General features: G+C 42.2%; 2 protein-coding genes across 14 annotated transcripts in view; both read left to right on the forward strand.

Moving 5' to 3' along the window:
• The first annotated feature begins 3,855 nt into the window (after positions 1–3,855).
• Positions 3,856–10,562, forward strand: rfc2 (replication factor C (activator 1) 2). The gene is made up of 11 exons (XM_063213083.1): positions 3,856–4,019; positions 4,706–4,775; positions 6,204–6,245; positions 6,740–6,846; positions 6,949–7,050; positions 7,340–7,440; positions 7,541–7,698; positions 8,737–8,802; positions 9,297–9,377; positions 9,703–9,816; positions 10,345–10,562. Exons 1-11 carry the CDS (start codon positions 3,919–3,921, stop codon positions 10,444–10,446), a joined length of 1,044 nt encoding a protein of 347 aa, XP_063069153.1. The 5' UTR covers positions 3,856–3,918; the 3' UTR covers positions 10,447–10,562.
• A 1,537-nt stretch (positions 10,563–12,099) lies between these two features.
• mycbp2 (MYC binding protein 2) overlaps positions 12,100–19,116 on the forward strand; it is a 97,909-nt gene continuing 90,892 nt past the window's right edge. For all 13 annotated transcript variants that reach the window (XM_063213084.1, XM_063213085.1, XM_063213086.1 and 10 more), the window contains exons 1-4: positions 12,100–12,788; positions 17,092–17,164; positions 17,730–17,945; positions 18,436–18,589. In XM_063213084.1, the coding sequence (XP_063069154.1) occupies positions 12,529–12,788; positions 17,092–17,164; positions 17,730–17,945; positions 18,436–18,589 (703 nt within the window). In that variant the 5' untranslated portion in view covers positions 12,100–12,528. The remainder of the gene's footprint in view (positions 12,789–17,091; positions 17,165–17,729; positions 17,946–18,435; positions 18,590–19,116) is intronic.

The following is a 19,116-nucleotide window of genomic DNA, read 5'->3' on the forward strand; positions in this document are numbered from 1 at the left end:
TGACTATTTAAACATCACTCGTGCTCTCATTTTAAGCGTATGCCGAATAACCCGGTTTGCACAGATCAGGCCCCCATGACCCCAAAGGCGAAGAAAGTTGTCTAAATCATACATTATTTGAAAGCTTATGGTGTGAGGATTACAATGCATGCTTTGGTTAGGATGTACAAGAGCTAATTTTCTTATTTTGACTATTTAAACATCACACGTGCTGTCATTTTAAGCGTATGGGGAATGGGCCGGTTTGCACAGATCAGGCCCCCATGACCCCAAAGGCGAAGAAAGTTGTCTAAATCATACATTATTTGAAAGCTTATGGTGTGAGGAGTACAATGCATGCTTTGGTTAGGATGTACAAGAGCTAATTTTCTTATTTTGACTATTTAAACATCACTCGTGCTCTCATTTTAAGCGTATGCCGAATAACCCGGTTTGCACAGATCAGGCCCCCATGACCCCAAAGGCGAAGAAAGTTGTCTAAATCATACATTATTTGAAAGCTTATGGTGTGAGGAGTACAATGCATGCTTTGGTTAGGATGTACAAGAGCTCATTTTCTTATTTTGACTATTTAAACATCACACGTGCTGTCATTTTAAGCGTATGCCGAATAACCCGGTTTGCACAGATCAGGCCCCCATGACCCCAAAGGCGAAGAAAGTTGTCTAAATCATACATTATTTGAAAGCTTATGGTGTGGGGAGTACAATACATGCTTTGATTAGGATGTACAAGAAGTAATTTCCTTAATTTGACTATTTAAACATCACTCGTGCTGTCATTTTAAGCGTATGGGGAATGGGCCGGTTTGCACAGATCAGGCCCCCATGACCCCAAAGGCGAAGAAAGTTGTCTAAATCATACATTATTTGAAAGCTTATGGTGTGAGGAGTACAATGCATGCTTTGGTTAGGATGTACAAGAGCTAATTTTCTTATTTTGACTATTTAAACATCACACGTGCTGTAATTTTAAGCGTATGCCGAATAACCCGGTTTGCACAGATCAGGCCCCCATGACCCCAAAAGGCGAAGAAAGTTGTCTAAATCATACATTATTTGAAAGCTTATGGTGTGAGGATTACAATGCATGCTTTGGTTAGGATGTACAAGAGCTAATTTTCTTATTTTGACTATTTAAACATCACACGTGCTGTCATTTTAAGCGTATGGGGAATGGGCCGGTTTGCACAGATCAGGCCCCCATGACCCCAAAGGCGAAGAAAGTTGTCTAAATCATACATTATTTGAAAGCTTATGGTGTGAGGAGTACAATGCATGCTTTGGTTAGGATGTACAAGAGCTAATTTTCTTATTTTGACTATTTAAACATCACACGTGCTGTCATTTTAAGCGTATGCCGAATAACCCGGTTTGCACAGATCAGGCCCCCATGACCCCAAAGGCGAAGAAAGTTGTCTAAATCATACATTATTTGAAAGCTTATGGTGTGGGGAGTACAATACATGCTTTGATTAGGATGTACAAGAAGTAATTTCCTTAATTTGACTATTTAAACATCACTCGTGCTCTCATTTTAAGCGTATGGGGAATGGGCCGGTTTGCACAGATCAGGCCCCCATGACCCCAAAGGCGAAGAAAGTTGTCTAAATCATACATTATTTGAAAGCTTATGGTGTGAGGAGTACAATGCATGCTTTGGTTAGGATGTACAAGAGCTAATTTTGTTATTTTGACTATTTAAACATCACACGTGCTGTCATTTTAAGCGTATGGGGAATGGGCCGGTTTGCACAGATCAGGCCCCCATGACCCCAAAGGCGAAGAAAGTTGTCTAAATCATACATTATTTGAAAGCTTATGGTGTGAGGAGTATAATGCATGCTTTGGTTAGGATGTACAAGAGCTAATTTTCTTATTTTGACTATTTAAACATCACACATGCTGTCATTTTAAGCGTATGCCGAATAACCCGGTTTGCACAGATCAGGCCCCCATGACCCCAAAGGCGAAGAAAGTTGTCTAAATCATACATTATTTGAAAGCTTATGGTGTGGGGAGTACAATGCATGCTTTGGTTAGGATGTACAAGAAGTAATTTCCTTAATTTGACTATTTAAACATCACTCGTGCTGTCATTTTAAGCGTATGGGGAATGGGCCGGTTTGCACAGATCAGGCCCCCATGACCCCAAAGGCGAAGAAAGTTGTCTAAATCATACATTATTTGAAAGCTTATGGTGTGAGGAGTACAATGCATGCTTTGGTTAGGATGTACAAGAAGTAATTTCCTTAATTTGACTATTTAAACATCACACGTGCTGTCATTTTAAGCGTATGCCGAATAACCCAGTTTGCACAGATCAGGCCCCCATGACCCCAAAGGCGAAGAAAGTTGTCTAAATCATACATTATTTGAAAGCTTATGGTGTGAGGAGTACAATGCATGCTTTGGTTAGGATGTACAAGAGCTAATTTTCTTATTTTGACTATTTAAACATCACACATGCTGTCATTTTAAGCGTATGCCGAATAACCCGGTTTGCACAGATCAGGCCCCCATGACCCCAAAGGCGAAGAAAGTTGTCTAAATCATACATTATTTGAAAGCTTATGGTGTGGGGAGTACAATACATGCTTTGATTAGGATGTACAAGAAGTAATTTCCTTAATTTGACTATTTAAACATCACTCGTGCTGTCATTTTAAGCGTATGGGGAATGGGCCGGTTTGCACAGATCAGGCCCCCATGACCCCAAAGGCGAAGAAAGTTGTCTAAATCATACATTATTTGAAAGCTTATGGTGTGAGGAGTACAATGCATGCTTTGGTTAGGATGTACAAGAGCTAATTTTCTTATTTTGACTATTTAAACATCACACGTGCTGTCATTTTAAGCGTATGCAGAATAACCCGGTTTGCACAGATCAGGCCCCCATGACCCCAAAGGCGAAGAAAGTTGTCTAAATCATACATTTTTTGAAAGCCTATGGTGTGGGGAGTACAATACATGCTTTGATTAGGATGAACAAGAAGTAATTTCCTTATTTTGACTATTTAAACATCACACATGCTCTCATTTTAAGCGTAAGACGAAGGGCCTGCATAGTTTGTTTTCATCTAAACATGCTCACTTTTAAAGGTATGGACCAAGTCACATATGGGCACCTATGGTTTCTAAATCATAAATCATATCAAAACCAGTGTTTTCACAATCAAAATGTATTCCATGCCTACATCATGACATAACATGTTACATGTTGTTATTATTGTCTATTAAGTCCTCAGTAAAGACTAAAGAAGGCACAGTTTTATAGGGTCTATATCTACAAGAAATTCAGCTTTGGTAATAGGCCTATGTATTAAATTCTGTAATTATTAAGGCTGTAATTAAAATATTCAATAAAGTATGCATATGGTTGGGCCCTTTGTTAAAAAATAGCCCTAAATTATTGTGACTGTGCTGCCAAAAAGACACTTAGGGCTATTGGCATTATATTTAAGCTGCAGAAATGCATTTGACACTCAGGCAAGTAGCATTCTGTTTTTTTCTTCGAAACTGCCGTGGTAAGCTTAATCGACTATGTTTCATACTGGCACCCCAATAAATGTAACGTGAGACACACACATTTGCCATTTTCAAGAGATATATGCTTAGTATGCAGAAGAGTTACGAGTTTCACGTTCAGATATATGTATTATGCATAAATATTACGAGTTTTGACGTTCTGCACGCTGTCGTGATATTAATATTTATTAATGTTCGTAGAAACCGCTGTTGGTCTGCGTCCGTCTCGGTGCTTTTGTTTTGAAGAAAATGCTAACATTTAGCCGTTTTCGATAGCACCTTTCCATGTCCGGTTTGAACGTTCTAATTTCGCTAGGTTCACACTGCTACGTCTCAGTGGCGGGAATAGCTGTCGTCGCGAAAGACTAGTCTGCCAAGAAAACAATTCAGTATGGAAGTGGACGAAAGCGATATTACTCCAAAATCAGAACACAATGAGAAAAAAGACAACGTCGCAAGCAAGAGCTCGTCAGAGGCGTACGAGTTACCTTGGTAATATAAACACTTACTCTAACTTTTCACCTGACCTGTGTATCAGCTGGGCATGGAGTACTTCTAGTGTTGTTTTGCGTAGTAGTGAAACATGATGGATGGATACGTAGCGTGAATAATAATTTACCCCAAATGAAAGAAAGTGTTATAAAGTAGACATCTATAGTTAAAGAGATTATCTAGTGATAAATTGCTTGGTGAACCCACTTGTAAAGAAATCAACTCGAACAAATCGACTAGCACAATAAGGTAGCCTCTTGTGCAGCCCATCAAAGGCATGGATGCGGACTTGCGTCCTCCACTTGAGCCCGTGACCTTGTGCCAGGAAGTGATACCAGAGTACCGGTAATACCTCGTCGTGGTGACATCCCTGACAACAGCTTTTCAGCATCTTGCAAAAACTCATTTTCTCATTTGCAAACCGGATGGTGATGAATGAAGAATAGTCCCCCGAAAAATGTTGTGGCTAGGCTGACAGCGGGGAAGCTGAATTTACTCCACGGAGGTGGGGCATCATCAAAGGCACAAGTGGAGGTGTAGGTTGTGCCCATGAGCAAGGCACCTAACCTCGCATTGCTCCAGAGGTGTAACCAATGCCCTGTACTTAAAAAAACCGTAAGTCTCTTTGGGAAAAAAAAGTCAGCTACGTGCAATATAAATGTATGCTGTTGTATGGTATTTTGCAGGGTAGAGAAATACCGTCCCTTAAAATTGGAAGAGATTGTGGGCAATGAGGAAACGATAAGCAGACTAGAGGTAAGTGGATGTCAGGTGTTGTGGTTAAGCCAGGGGTGTCAAACTCATTTCGGGGCCACATACAGCCAAATTGATTTGATTAAGTGGACTGGAACAATAGGCCTAATGTACTTTCAAAATATTGCAAATTTCTGGTTCATACCGGAATCACAATGCTGTCAATCATCTCTAGGTGGATTACAGCGGGTATATCAGGAGCATTATGTGTAAATGTGAGCACTGACATTCTCCCAAGTATTTAGCACCTGAAATATCCGACACCTGCAGAAACTTTGTAATGGGCTAGAGATGTTATTTTTGACATTCTTAGTCTGGGGACGGATTGAACCATAAGACGGGCCGCCCTGTCCCCCAGGCCTTAAGTTTGACACCCCTGGGTTATGCTGTTTGAGTTGTCTCTAATGGTGCATTCCCCAGAGGTAGGAGCTTCCTAGTAGGCAACAAGAAGACAGCTACCCACTTGAAAGCGCTCCAACCAGCAAGTCAAACAAACTACAAACATGGAGGGACAAAAACTACATATCCACTTCTCAAAGATGTCAGCAATGTAAACAACATCATGCATTATTTTCATTTAGCCGCATTTCATCTTTGAAATACGCAATGTCAATATAACTACACCTTAGAAAAGTTAACAGGCTGTTTTGCAACCGTTAACCTGTCCAAATCAACTTTATTTGTCCATAGAATGGTGATGTGCAACATGAACAATTCCCAACACTGTGCACTGCCGGTTGAAGTCGGTTTGCTTCGCTTTTGCCCCAGCTCGCGACTTGAACATTCCGCTTTAACAGGCGTTCCAATGCATTTCAGCAAGTAGGAGGTCAGAAACATCCCATCTCCCAGCCCTGGGGAACGCACCATAAGAATCCGGACAAACTCTTTTTGTGACCTCACACAGACCAATTGTAATTGATATTGAAAGCTGCTGGGTGTTTCCAACTCACTACCCACCCACCACAACAGCAAGGTGTCTGAACAATGCTCTATCTTGATCGACTAGTAAACTAGCCCCACCCACCAGCCCAGCGGCCAAAATCATTTTTGCCTGTGAGAGTGGGTCTAGCCTCGGACGATGCCCCAGGCCCTGAAACTGGCTGGCCAATCACAACGCAGCAGATTTGTTATTATTTGTTTTGAATCTTTGGATGCAAAGTGGACAGGGTTGTGAGGGAGTGACGACAAAGCATTGGCCAATAGGCACAGACACAGTTTGAAAAAAAAACAGGTTGTTCCCATCAACAATCTTCCGATCTCATTGATCAGGCCAGACTAAATATTCACATTTAATCTCACATTTAGGATGGCTTGCCAGGCCTCTGTCTTGACCTCTCTCCACTCATCAATGCCAAGTCCACCAATGGTTTATTTTTGATTACTCACATTAAAACTGTAACCACTTTAACTTTTGCTGTAATTCTTTTTCAGGTTTTCGCACGGCAAGGCAATGTTCCAAACATTATTATTGCGGTATGTCTGCTAGTCTGTTGTTGTCGTTCTTCTTCTTGTTCTTCTACTTCTTGTAATTATTATTATAGACCAAGCCTATTGTTTTTTTGAGGACTCAGTCACCATTTCCAAGTCGCAAAACTGAAGAAAATCCAAGGCACTTTCCTTTTGAAAAAGTTAAAAAGCCTTTTTGTGATGGCTTTGTCATATTAGACATTTAAAAGACCCCAAAGTAAATTATATTATTTTAAATGTTTCACTATTACCACAGTTAGACTCCCTGAAGAAGGCATGACTGCCGAAACGTGTAGGGGTCTTTTAAATGTCTAATATGACAAAGCCATCCAAATTAAGGCTTTTTAACTTTTTCAAAAGGAGAGTGCCTTGGATTTTCTTCAGTTTTGCATCTTCAGTTTTTCCCTATCCAAAGAGCACCTCAACAAAACTTTTTCAGTCCAGGAAACGCTTCTAAACTCACTTTTTTTTTTTTTACCATTTCCACTTCATTTGAACAGGGGCCTCCTGGAACTGGGAAAACGACGAGCATTTTGTGCTTAGCCAGAGCATTACTTGGCCCCGCGATGAAAGATGCTGTTCTTGAACTGAATGCATCAAATGATAGGTAGGTAAAGGGATCTGAGGGACTCAAACGATGCATTTTTTTGATTGGACAACTTTTGTGATTTCAAGTGTGATTTCAACATTGCTCAATGAATCTCTGCAGAGGTATAGATGTCGTAAGGAACAAGATAAAGATGTTTGCCCAGCAGAAAGTGACACTGCCCAAAGGACGTCATAAGATCATTATCCTGGATGAGGCAGACAGGTAATATGTGTTTTCTGCAACATACATTACTTACTTACTTAACCCGATCACGCCATTCGGCACATAGGGCAGCAACAAAGTCTCTCCAATTCGATCTGTCTGTCTGTCTTCTCGATGGTCCCCCAGCTTTGATGATGCTGCTGGAGCTCCTTCTCAATGGTCCTGCCTCATGTCATTTTTGGCCATGTCATTTACAACATGCATGCCAACTCCTTTATCCCAAGTTAGCTGAGAAAAAGGTCAATGATTTCTCTGCAATTGACATCCTCTCCTTCATGTTTTTCTTAAGCATGACAGATGGAGCTCAGCAGGCTTTAAGGCGTACCATGGAAATCTACTCCAAAACCACACGATTCGCTCTTGCCTGCAATGCCTCTGACAAGATCATTGGTAGGTTAGCATTTCACATGTTTTTATGCCTCAGTTTGGCTCAATACATATTTTAGACACATTTTTGTAAGTTGATTTTGTGATTTTCTTGTGCACCCAGAGCCAATTCAGTCGCGATGCGCGGTGCTTCGCTACACCAAACTCACAGACGATCAGATCATGATGCGGCTGCTGGAAGTGGTGGAGAAGGAGCAAGTGAACGCCGCAAACGACGGTCTGGAGGCAGTCATCTTCACAGCACAGGGAGATATGAGACAGGTTTGTTTGGATTCATGCTTAAGTTTCAAGTCCACTTTTTCCATTTTCTGTAGGGAATGCAGTCTAGTCAAAGATGGGGAAAGGATCAGCAAAATGATGTGGGTTGGACACGAACCAAACATGTTCTAGTAGAGTGAGATAAATTAAGCCTGTACTTTTCAGGGATCCATGTGATGATGTCAGGTGAACGCCCCTTAAAGTTAAGAAACCTTTAGGAGACTTTCGGTGCTTTCCAATATGCACACTACCATCCTCCACTTGTGCTTGTGCCCTTGCCCCGCCTCCTGGCCCAGCCTCTGTGGAGAAAACAATAAAGTTTCCCAGCCGTCAGTCTAGCCACAACATCTTTTGGGGGACTATTTTTCATTCACCATCCCTATTGCAAATGAGAAAATGACATTAGAATTGTGCTTTTGCAAGATATTGAATTCATTTTCTGTCGTCAGTTACATCATCATGAGGTCACAAGCAGGCAAGTGAGCAAGGGAGGACTGAAGTCAGCATATTGGAATCCAGCCATTAGGTTGAGAATAAGGGAGTTCCCTTAGCGCTGTAGATGGCTTTAGCGCACATCTGCTACTATGCAAGCCGCCACCAAACACCACAGGAAAAGGAGGACCTTTGGAGTCTTGAGGTTGAGGATGGTTGAGAATCAATGGAGTCCCCTTAGCGCTGTAGATGGCGGTAGCGCACATCTTGTGCAAGCCACCACCAAACGCCACTAAAAGAGAACAAGGAGGAGGGGACAACGCCCCCTTAGGAGACCAAACTTGAGCACACTCTTTTGCATTGGGTGGGCGGAGTTTGAATCCTCTTTCTTTAATCTACCCTCTTACTCTACTAAAAGATGTTTACTCGAACCCGGGTTCCTGATCAATGTAATGATGCTTGCCTTACCAATAGAAGAAACATTAGGGTCATTTGTTATGCAAATGTAATGGCTTCATCTCACTCGCTGTGGTTTGGATGTTATGCGAGTGCATAATGTTGTTGTGGTTGTGTGTATTTACTGTGTGTTTTTCTACTAATCTTAAACAGGCACTTAACAATCTGCAGTCAACAAATTCCGGTTTCGGTTTCATCAACAGTGAAAATGTTTTCAAGGTAACTGACACGTTCTTGTATTCATTCATGATCCTCAACTATTTAGCAGTGCCAAGTGCTACATGGGGTTGGACAAAATAACAGACACCTGTCATTTTAGTGTAATTTAGTTCGTCTTGCGTCCACAGTTAATCCTGTTGAATGTGGTTCATCATCCTTGGTGCAACAGTTACACACGCACCAAGAATTTCTCCTTTTTGAACTCTGACATGTCACCCATAATGTTGCATAGCAAAATTTTGAGCAAAACTGTGCTCTTACCCTGGTAATTGAACCTTCACCCTTCACGTTACAGGTGCAATGCACAATTAATGAAGATTGGCCAGCAGGCTGGTCCACTTAATCCATGAAACTTCCCACACTAAAAAGAGAGGTCTCTCAGTCATTTTGTCCAACCCCTGTATGTTTCCATGTATTTTCGTCACCGCCGGTAAAATTCGCTTACGTCCCGCGACGAAATGTGAAGTGTAAATGTCCTGCTTGTATATACGCAGGTCTGCGATGAGCCTCACCCCCTTCTTGTCAAAAGTATGTTGGAACACTGTGTAAACGCCAACATAGACGGTGCCTACAAGGTATTTTCTTTTCTTCTTAGCAGATAAAATGCCATATTCTCTTATCTTGAGTATTTAGAAGGGCGCTTCCAAATAAAATGTATTATTATTTGTGTTGTTGTTTGCTTCAGTTGTATAACTATTAATAATACATACATGGGGTGTTATAGCACTTTTCTGGACACTTAATTAAAGACCTTTACAGACCATATAATATACAAAAAATCCAAAATAAACATATACGAAGAGATTATTATTATTATTATTGTTATTATTATTATTGTTTGTGTCAGTTGTGTTATTTTGTTTATGTTGACTTGCAATCCATATTCCATCTGCTCTATAGATCATAGAACAGCTTTGGTCTCTTGGCTACTCCCCTGAAGACATCATCGGGAACATCTTCAGAGTGTGCAAAACGTTTCCAATGACGGAATATCTGAAGCTGGAGTTCATCAAGGTACTTCATTTTAAACTCTCGTTTGTCGGACCAGGAAAAGTGGAATGAAGGCTCATTTTACTAATTTCAGGGATATCATTGTCTGTCACCATGTAGGCACAGTAGTTTCCATTATAACCATGTGGATGTGATGAGCCACAGAAAAATGTGCATGCTTCTACTTCAAGTATAGACTGACATTTTCTGAAGAGAATTGGTCAGATACCTTTTCAAAACTACTTGGAGAGTTGTTCGTTCATGTATCCGCCTTTCCCTCATCAACAAGCAAAGAGTATTTTGATTTGTTTACAACATGTATAGAAACTTTTTTGCTTGGTCACTCCATTCTGTGATCTTTTACCTTTCTTCAGTGATGGAGGTACGAGAAATTATCTTATTGCAACATCTTTTCTTTACTGGCCAATGGCCATTGTGGTCAAACCATTGCCTGCATGGTGATATAACATGTTACTGAAAAGGTCTGTCAACATGAAAGTCAATGCGTTAAATGGATGTAACCGTAAAATGGATATCTTCTATTCACTTTAGGAGATTGGATACACACACATGAAGGTGGCAGAAGGAGTCAATTCTCTCTTGCAAATGGCTGGACTGTTGGGGAGACTCTGCAGCAAGAGCACTGCCCCCTAAACATAATCATGCTCACCCTATTTAGACTCACAGTTAAACAGAGGGCTCTGAATTGTTTTTATAATTGCTTGTGTTTTCTGCTTGTATAGAAAAAATAAAGTAAAATTGAGTTCTTACTTTTTTTGTTGATTTTCTGTAAATCTATTCTTTGTTTGACTTCAAGTAAAATTTCATCACATTGACAAATATCAGGAATATCTATGAAAGTATGTAAATGGAAAGGTAACTGAAACTGGAACTTTGCGGGGAAAGAGGTATCATTTGGGTATTGCGTAACACAAGTGTACTCAGCGTTTGGCAGAACCTGTACTTTGAATTCTGTACCGTTTGTGGAATTTTTGTCCCACTGGAATGTTTATCATTATTTGTAGAGCTACGGTGTGTTCTGTTACTTGGCCTATACTGCCCTACTAAGGCAAAAGAGCGTAACTGTGAAACTGAGAAAAAATGTTAACGTTATCTTAATGTTCTCAAAATCTGGCCATAGGCATACAGTGCTGGCCAAAAGTATTGGCACCCCTTCAATTCTGTCAGATAATGCTCAATTTCTTCCAGAAAATGATTACAATCACAAATGCTTTGTTATACATATCTTCATTTGTTTGTCTTACAATGACAAAACACAAAAGAGAATGAAAAAAAGTCAAATTAATGACCATTTTACTCAAAACTCAAAATATGGGCCGGACAGAAGTATTGACACCCTCAGCCTAATACTTGGTAGCACAACCTTTAGACAAAATAACTGCGAGAAACCACTCCTGATTACCATCAATGAGTTTCCTACAATGCTCTGCTGGAAATTTAGACCATCGTTGAGGTGATTTGAAGGGTGCATTCTCCACACTGCCGTTTTGAGATCTCACCATAGGTTTTCTATGGGATTCAGGGGTGGACTCCTACATTATGCTGCAAAATTTGTTGATAGTCTACAGACGTCATAATTCCATGCACACAGTCAAGTAGTCCAGTGCCAGAGGCAGCAAAGCAACCTCAAAACATCAGGGAAACTGCCATATTTGACTTTAGGGACCGTGTTCTTTTCATTGAAGGCCTCATTTATTTTTCCTCTATTCATTTGAGTTAGCAGGAAAAAATGAGGCCTTCAATGAAAAGAACACCTTCCTATCAAAATCTCTGTTCAGGGTACCTGAGTCGTGGAGGAGGATGGGGGAGAGCACTGGTTAATTACTCCTCCCACCAACCTGGCGGGTCAGGAGACGAACTGGCAACCGCCGGGCTACAAGTTTGACTTCATAACCAAACCACTTACCCATGACTGCCCTCAGGTCAGCAATGGTGACCAAAGTGACATGTGACCAAAAAAAGAATGAAAAAGAAAAATGGGTTGTGGCTACCACCTGCAGAGAAACTCTTTGTATTTTGTTTAGGCAGGCCTACCTTTAATTTCTACTCATTAGGCCTACTAGTTATTTTTGCACAAGTAGGCTTAATGGACTCTCATGTTGCTTTCTATCTGCACAGGCTGGTAGGCTACTATTGACCTGGAGTTGCAATGCATTGTTTTGGTGTTCCTTTGATTTCTGAAGGCTATTAATTTTTTGGAGCAGCAGTGTAGGCCTACTGTGTGTACATGGCACCACAGTTTACAGAATGTGGAAAAAAATACATCCCAGCATGCTTAGCGTGACGATGAAGCAAAGATGGCAGCACGGAACGGGAATATCGACTGTGCGGGATCATGAAAAAACACATTTAATATTAAGCATAACGCGGTGAAAATGTGGGGGCCATACGTTTGTCACCCATTTCATTTTTCATTATAAACATTATAAATTATGGCGTGGCATGTTGTTGGACACTGACAAAAGCTCCGATGTAGGCTATTTTTTCTTGCAAGCTAACAGTAGCTAGTGCCTAGCTGTAGGTAAACTGGTTGCAGCAGTCACTCATCGCATGTCGTTTTCAGGAGTAAAATTGGATGGGAAAAACAATGTGACGACCTGAGTTCAACCGAGCGGATCGATGTTTTGGGACGCGTCCTACCAACTTGGGTTTCACGGCAACTGTGTCTGATGTGACCTTAACATTATTAAGTGGATATATACATTGCTTTTAAGGATGATGTATGCTACTGCAGCGGCAGCCGGAGCCGGTGGAGGAATTTTGTCGTCCTCGTCCGTAGGTCTGGGCGTCAGGCTGGTCTCAGAAGCGGGGACCCGCTTCTCAACTACAGTGATGGATGCTCATTCCACTTCTGGAGTCTTGTCAGATTACCAGGGCAGTAATCACCTTCTCTCAGGTCGATCTTTGGCTGACAGCTACCGCAAAATTTATACCATCGCTGTCGGTGACAAAGAGCAAGGGCAAAATCCAGGGAGGTAAGTAGTAGGCTTGAAATTGTGTTTTATGGGTGCTGAGATGTAATATAACAATTGCATTTATTTGGTGGTGGGAGGATCGTCATTTGTGAAGTGTACTCCGTATTACTTTGAGGCTAGTAGCTTGCTCTATTATTAGCAGCTAGCCCTCTGTATTTAATTGTGACAGTTTGTTCACGTCCAATTCCATGTATTTAGCATCCTGCTAACTTCCTTAGCAAGTTAGCGCAGTGGCTATTATGTGCGCAAGACAACTGTACTGCGTGACCACAGATCCACCCTTCATGTTTACTATTGAAGATCAACACGGTAGAATTAAAACGCACAATTTGGTTTGGATCTACATTCTGTCTTTTAGCAGATGTTTACGGTGTCGCAAACATTGACAACATGAACCACAGCGACTGAAATTGTTATGTAGCGAATATAGGCGTTTTGCCTAATATGTCCGCCCCTTCCCAGCAAATGACATGCCGTGCCCTGATGAGAGCTTGTTCAAGCGTTTTACAGTAAACGCGAGCTGAAACATGGCCTTTTCAGTTCTAGTGTAAGACATTTAAAACTCAGAGACACTCTATTCCTAACCATGGCCCTATGCTGCCCATTTAATTCACCTGCGCAATGTATGTCAAAATGTTACCGGGTCCGAACCATCCAGGTTGGTCAGAACACACCAAGCGCAGCAGCATACACAGGTGTATACTTTTGCTGCTGCTAAAGAGTAGTGATGAGTCTAATAACTAGTTCTATAGGTTCAATTTGGTAACCAGTAATCGCCTGGTCCAATCTCAGTGGTTTGGTCCCATCAAAAACTGCCTCCCTTGCCTATCCAGTGGCAAAACAGCCAACGGCGGTGCGGCGGATCCTCTGGGGGCGCTTGCTAACTGGGGACGAAAACAACATCAAGTCCAACTAGAGGAGGGTTTCGAACACAACCACGGATGTTACTGCATTTCGAGAAATAAGGCTCACATCGCCATTTCATGTTGACATTAAATATATCAAACTCTCTTCGCGTTGTAGGGATGCGGCCATGTTGAAATAAGGGAAATATTTACATGCAAGCCCAACTGGGAAACTCCAACTCCCACTGTCATTGTGACATAGCACTCCACAGCACACAAGTGTTCACTACACACAATGAAATTGCATTTATGCCTCACCCGAGCAAGGGGCAACCCCCAATGGCGCCCCAAGGGAGCAGTGTGGTGGGACGGTTCCATGCTCAGGGCACCTCAGTCGTGGAGGAGGATGGGGGAGAACACTGGGTAATAACACCCCCACCAACCTGGCGGGTCGAGAGTCGAACCGGCAACCTTTGGGCCTGATGCCCTAACCGCTTACCCATGACTGCCCTTACATTTTAATTATAAGCAATTTCTCCCCCTAAAGTTAGGCTATGTCCTTTGAGTGCATTTGGTTCTTCTTGAGTCACGGCAGAGATGATGTGACTTAAAGGTTGAAGCGAGTTGTAACAAAGTAGCATTACAGTAGAGTGCCCAGCCTTACCTGACATGAGTAAGCTACCCCACCTGACCTCCATGCAAAATGCTGATGCAGGAGCGTGTCTATGTTCCCACAGCGCATTGGTCCCACATAACTAAGACTTTCAGCATTCATTTTTAGGCCCATTGGCCCCACAGCATATTCCTGCTGCTCCATGTTCCAACGTTTCTACGAATGTATTCAAAGTTGATGCCCTATGTTCCATGCCAAGCAGAAAGGCAAATTCTCTTAGTTTACAGTGAAATGTGGGAACATGGAGTTGTGAAAAAATAGGGCCTATATTTTAATAATTTCTTTAAAATGTGGGAACATGGAGCAGCAGGAATAAGCTGGGACCATTTGGGCTGTGGGACCAATGGGCCGTGGGAACGTAGAGCTGACCCCTGCTGATTCTAATGTGGGCAGCCTCTCGGGTGGAGTACCTACTCATGTCAGGTGGGGTAATCTCCTCTGATGGTCCATTCATGTGCTCTGGGCAGTATATGCCAAACACCTGCAGTATTTGTCACTGGACAACTCGTATACTAGCTGTACTGGCTAACATCTAGAACCAGAACCACTTCTCGGAGCACATGAAAGGCGCATTACACACTACACTACTCAGTTACTACTTTACTACAACTCCCTTCACCCCATAAGTCACATTATCTCAGAAATGACTCAAGAACCAAACACCTTATTTTCAGGTGTTTTTCATCACATTGCAGGCTAGATGTGTGTCAGAGAAGTGGGTTATACGTTTTTTTGTAAAGCAACTGTAGAAATTACTCTGTAGAAGTTATTGTGCCAGCCTTGACAATGGGCTCCCCTGGGCCCTGGGTGGTCCGCATGTCTCCCAGTCCCAGAAGATTATTCCTAGATACCAGAACCTGGCTCCTCAGATCCTAGATCCCTAGATCCTTGATCCTCCACATCTCCAAGCCGAGGCGGTCGTTTTAGTGGAAATACAATGTAATACAATGTAATATTTGGTGGTATTACACATCCTTTGTTTGCAATATCCCCCTCAAGCTTGCTACCCATGGACATCACCAAATGTTGTATTCTTCATTTGTGATGCCACTGGATGCTTTTACTGTAGCCTCTTTTAGGTCTCGTTTGTTTTGATGGGGTTTCTCCCTTCACTCTCCTCTCTAGGAGGTGCAATGCATACTCGACTAAGGCTGCACGATATCAGAAAAAAATTAGATACTCTTAACAGCATGCAATACCTTGATAACGATATCTAGAATTATAGCCGAGTGTTTTTCTTGCCACTAATTTCTCAGTCTGTGTGGGGGGTGCGGCTTTGGTCGTGGCAGGCTTCTGCATTTGTTTACATTCAGCTAGTGATAGAACAGCACAGATTTTTTCCTGGTATCGGTATCGGTGCAACACTAGTAGGATGGTGACCAGAGTAGGTATTGCAACTATAATGCTACTTATTGAAACTCTGCTGCCTATTGTCAAATTTGATCTTTTCATGAATATTTACAAGTAATTAACTAATATGTTTTAGTATGACCAAACTACAGTAAGTTTGGCAGCTAAAAATGTCTACTTCTGGAAATTCAAAATGGTGGACATGGAGAAGATCCCCTTTTTCATGACATGAAAAGTGCCATTTTCCCAGTCATAATGAATACTTAGAATTTGATGGTGTTGGTAAGTATTCATGAAAAACATAACATGTGTGAATGGGCAGCATGGATTCGAGAAATAAACTACTAAAAATATTGCACAGTGCACCTTTAAGGTGAGGTGATTGATTTGGCCAGTTAACCCTTTCACTTTGCCCCCTGATTAAGTCCTACGTTTTGTTGACAGCATGTTTTGCCCCATTATTCTGCTGTATGATTGGGTAGCTGTGGCCTAATGGTTAAGGAGATGGGCTTTGCATCTTGCCTTTTGTATTTGTGTTACTGCTCCTGGGTCATTCCGTGTGAAATCTGACACTTTCGTTCCCGACCATCAAAGGGTTTATTGAAACTCTTCCGTCTTTTGTATGTTATGTATGCAATGGTAGACCCCCAGAGCTGCATTTGCACAAACCTGGCACCAACATTAAGGGTGAAAAAGACTAGGAAGTCTGAATAAGGATGGGCACTACACCATGCATTCACCCTCTATTATCACAGTCAATCAAGGTCACACAGAAATTGTTTTGACATTGTTTTGAAAGCTCTTCTCTCTGGCGCTAGAATATACACAAAAGAGCACGCAAAAGCAATCAAGTGTGAATGAGGCCCTACAGTGGCTCTAATGGTAGGGCATTGGACTGCTACATTGGTGACCCGGGTTCGATTCCAGCCCGGGTCCTGTGCTGATCCTTCCCTATCTCTCCCGTTTCCTGTTTCTCTCTCCCACTCCCACATTCGCTTCCTGTCACTCCTTCACTGTCCTATCATAAAAAATAAAGTCATTAAAGCCCACAAATATATATTTTTAATATAGTGTGAACTAGACTGCATTCCACCAGAAAATGAAAAATGTGGGCTTGTTGGCCCTGCCGTGGCCAACCTGTAGGGCACTCGCCTGCCATACGGCTGACCCGGGGGTTTGATTCCCGGGTCCTTTGCCGACCCATCCCCGTCTCTCTCCCAATTCGCTTCCTGTCCACCTCTTACACTGTCCTGTCAAATGAAGTCGTAAAAAGACAAAAGAATATCTTAAAAAAAAACAAAAAAAATGTGAAAAGGATCATGGGATGGAATTTTCCCGACATTGTTTAAAAAACTGAGCACATTTATTTCACACCGCTGTCGAAATACAATGTGTAATGATAAGTATAGTAAATGTGAACTATTTGATATTTCAGAAAGAAAACGTTGAATAAGAAGAAATCAAAGAAGCGTCAGAAAGTTAAGTCCAAAGCCAGAACGAGAGTAAAGGTAAGTGTGCTCGATCAGTTAGTATTGAAATTTATCAATACAGGTATTTTGCCGTTTTCCATATGTACAACAGTATGAAATTACTGCATGAAATTGCTGAATTTATGAATACACCAAGGTTGTAATGAAAAAAATATTATTAGCAATATTGTATCATGAATGACCACAAGATGGAGCCTCGTGAATGTGAGTCGGTAAATACTAAATACCACAGTGACATTTCTTTGCAGACATTTTGTCAGTGGTCATTCTATTCTATTCTATTCTATTCTATTGTATTCTATTCTACTTGCCAGTCTACTTACCAGTAGTTACAGTTGCTGATCTGGGATTGGATGAGAGCCATTTGAGGGCGGGGTTTGCCAACAGTCAGTCGGCAAAGGGAAGTGGTCGATTAAAGCTATAGGAACTGTGACTTCTTATCTTTTATTAAGACTTTGATTTTTGGCAAATGATTGGTAATGCCATCGTTTATCGGTGATTAATGATCGTTAATCAACCTGAAGTATGCTTTATATTAACAGCAGTTGTTTCCCCCCCCCCCCCCCCCCTACTTCATTGCCAGGTTGAGGGCTTAGATGGGCCTCATTGTGTACCTGATGTCAAGGTGTACAGTAACCCGTCAGCTTTCAACGTGTACTGCAACGTGCGGCAGTGTGTGTTGGACTGGCAGCTCAAGGAGACCTCCCTGACGTTGGCGTCGCACGGCTCCGTGCAGAGCGGAGACTCGGACAGCGAAGAAGAGGAGGAGCACCATGAGCCCCCTATCAAACTCCCCAAGGTCAGTAAAGGACTGGACACCACAAGGCTGCTACTGTTTTTGGATGGGTGAATGAGTGAATGAATGAATGAATGAATGAATGAATGAATGAATGAGTAAATGAGTGAATGAGTGAATGAGTGAATGAGTGAATGAATGAATGAGTAAATGAATGAATGAATGAATGAATGAATGAATGAATGGGCGAATGGGCCCTGCTGTGGCCTAACGGTAGGGCACTAGGTTACTGTGCCGGTGACCCGTGTTCGGTTCTGGCTCAGGTAATTTGCTGATCCTTCCCCGTCTTTCCTCCCCCCCACTCCTTTCCTGTCTCTGCTCCACTGTCCTGTCACAAATAAAGACAAAAAAGCCCTTGAAAAAACATCAGCATGGGATCAAATACTTATTACTCTCACTGTACCTGTGCCCTGTACCTCTAGTCTACATACTTAATTTGTCAATTATTATGCTTATTATGAACCCATGTACTCTGTTCATGTATTCCCTACAGATTATCGGCATTGGTCTGTGTGGAGTGTTTGAGCTGATCAAAGAGACGCGCTTTTCGCATCCCTCGCTGTGCCTACGGAGTCTCCAGGCCCTGCTGGACATGCTGCAGGGGCAACAGCCGGAGGGCTTCCAGACCGAACCACCAGATGTCCTTGGTAAATGGACTAAATGGACTGCTGCATTTAGAATAGCGTCTTTTTCCACTCCTTCGAGCACTGAAAGTGCTTTGCGTGATATGCCTCACATTCACCCATTTACATAGCCTAGTAAACTAGCTTTTGGAAATCTTTGGATACATAGCGGACAGGTTTTTGAGGGAGTGCCGACAAAGCGTTGGCCAATAGGTACAGACACAGTTTGAAAAACAACGGGTTGTTTCCATCGACAATCTCTCGATGTGTCATTCTTCGGGTCCAGACTAGATTACACTTTAAATCTCGCATTTAGTCTGGTTTATCTTACACTCACATTCACACACCGGTGACAGTGGCTACTGCGCAGGGTACCACCCTGCCACCAGGATTTGGACTATTTGGGTTGAAGTAACTTGCGCAAGGGCACATCGATGGGATCAGGGAGAGCGGGGCTCAAACCTGCAACCTTCTGGTTGCTGAACAGGCTCCTCTACCACCTGAGCCAACACTGCACCTGATCTGTGTTTTGCCCTACAAAGCAAAAAGGC

Source organism: Engraulis encrasicolus, chromosome 13 (genome assembly GCF_034702125.1).
Source record: "Engraulis encrasicolus isolate BLACKSEA-1 chromosome 13, IST_EnEncr_1.0, whole genome shotgun sequence".
Classification (NCBI taxonomy): Eukaryota; Metazoa; Chordata; class Actinopteri; order Clupeiformes; family Engraulidae; genus Engraulis; species Engraulis encrasicolus.

What these genes read in the sequence shown, in the direction of transcription:
- rfc2 (XM_063213083.1), top strand. Translation starts at nt 3,919, where the DNA reads ATGGAAGTGGACGAAAGCGATATTACTCCAAAATCAGAACACAATGAG. An exon ending in AAACGATAAGCAGACTAGAG is followed by an intron (nt 4,776 to 6,203) that starts GTAAGTGGATGT and finishes ATTCTTTTTCAG; the next exon opens with GTTTTCGCACGGCAAGGCAA. An exon ending in CTGAATGCATCAAATGATAG is followed by an intron (nt 6,847 to 6,948) that starts GTAGGTAAAGGG and finishes GAATCTCTGCAG; the next exon opens with AGGTATAGATGTCGTAAGGA.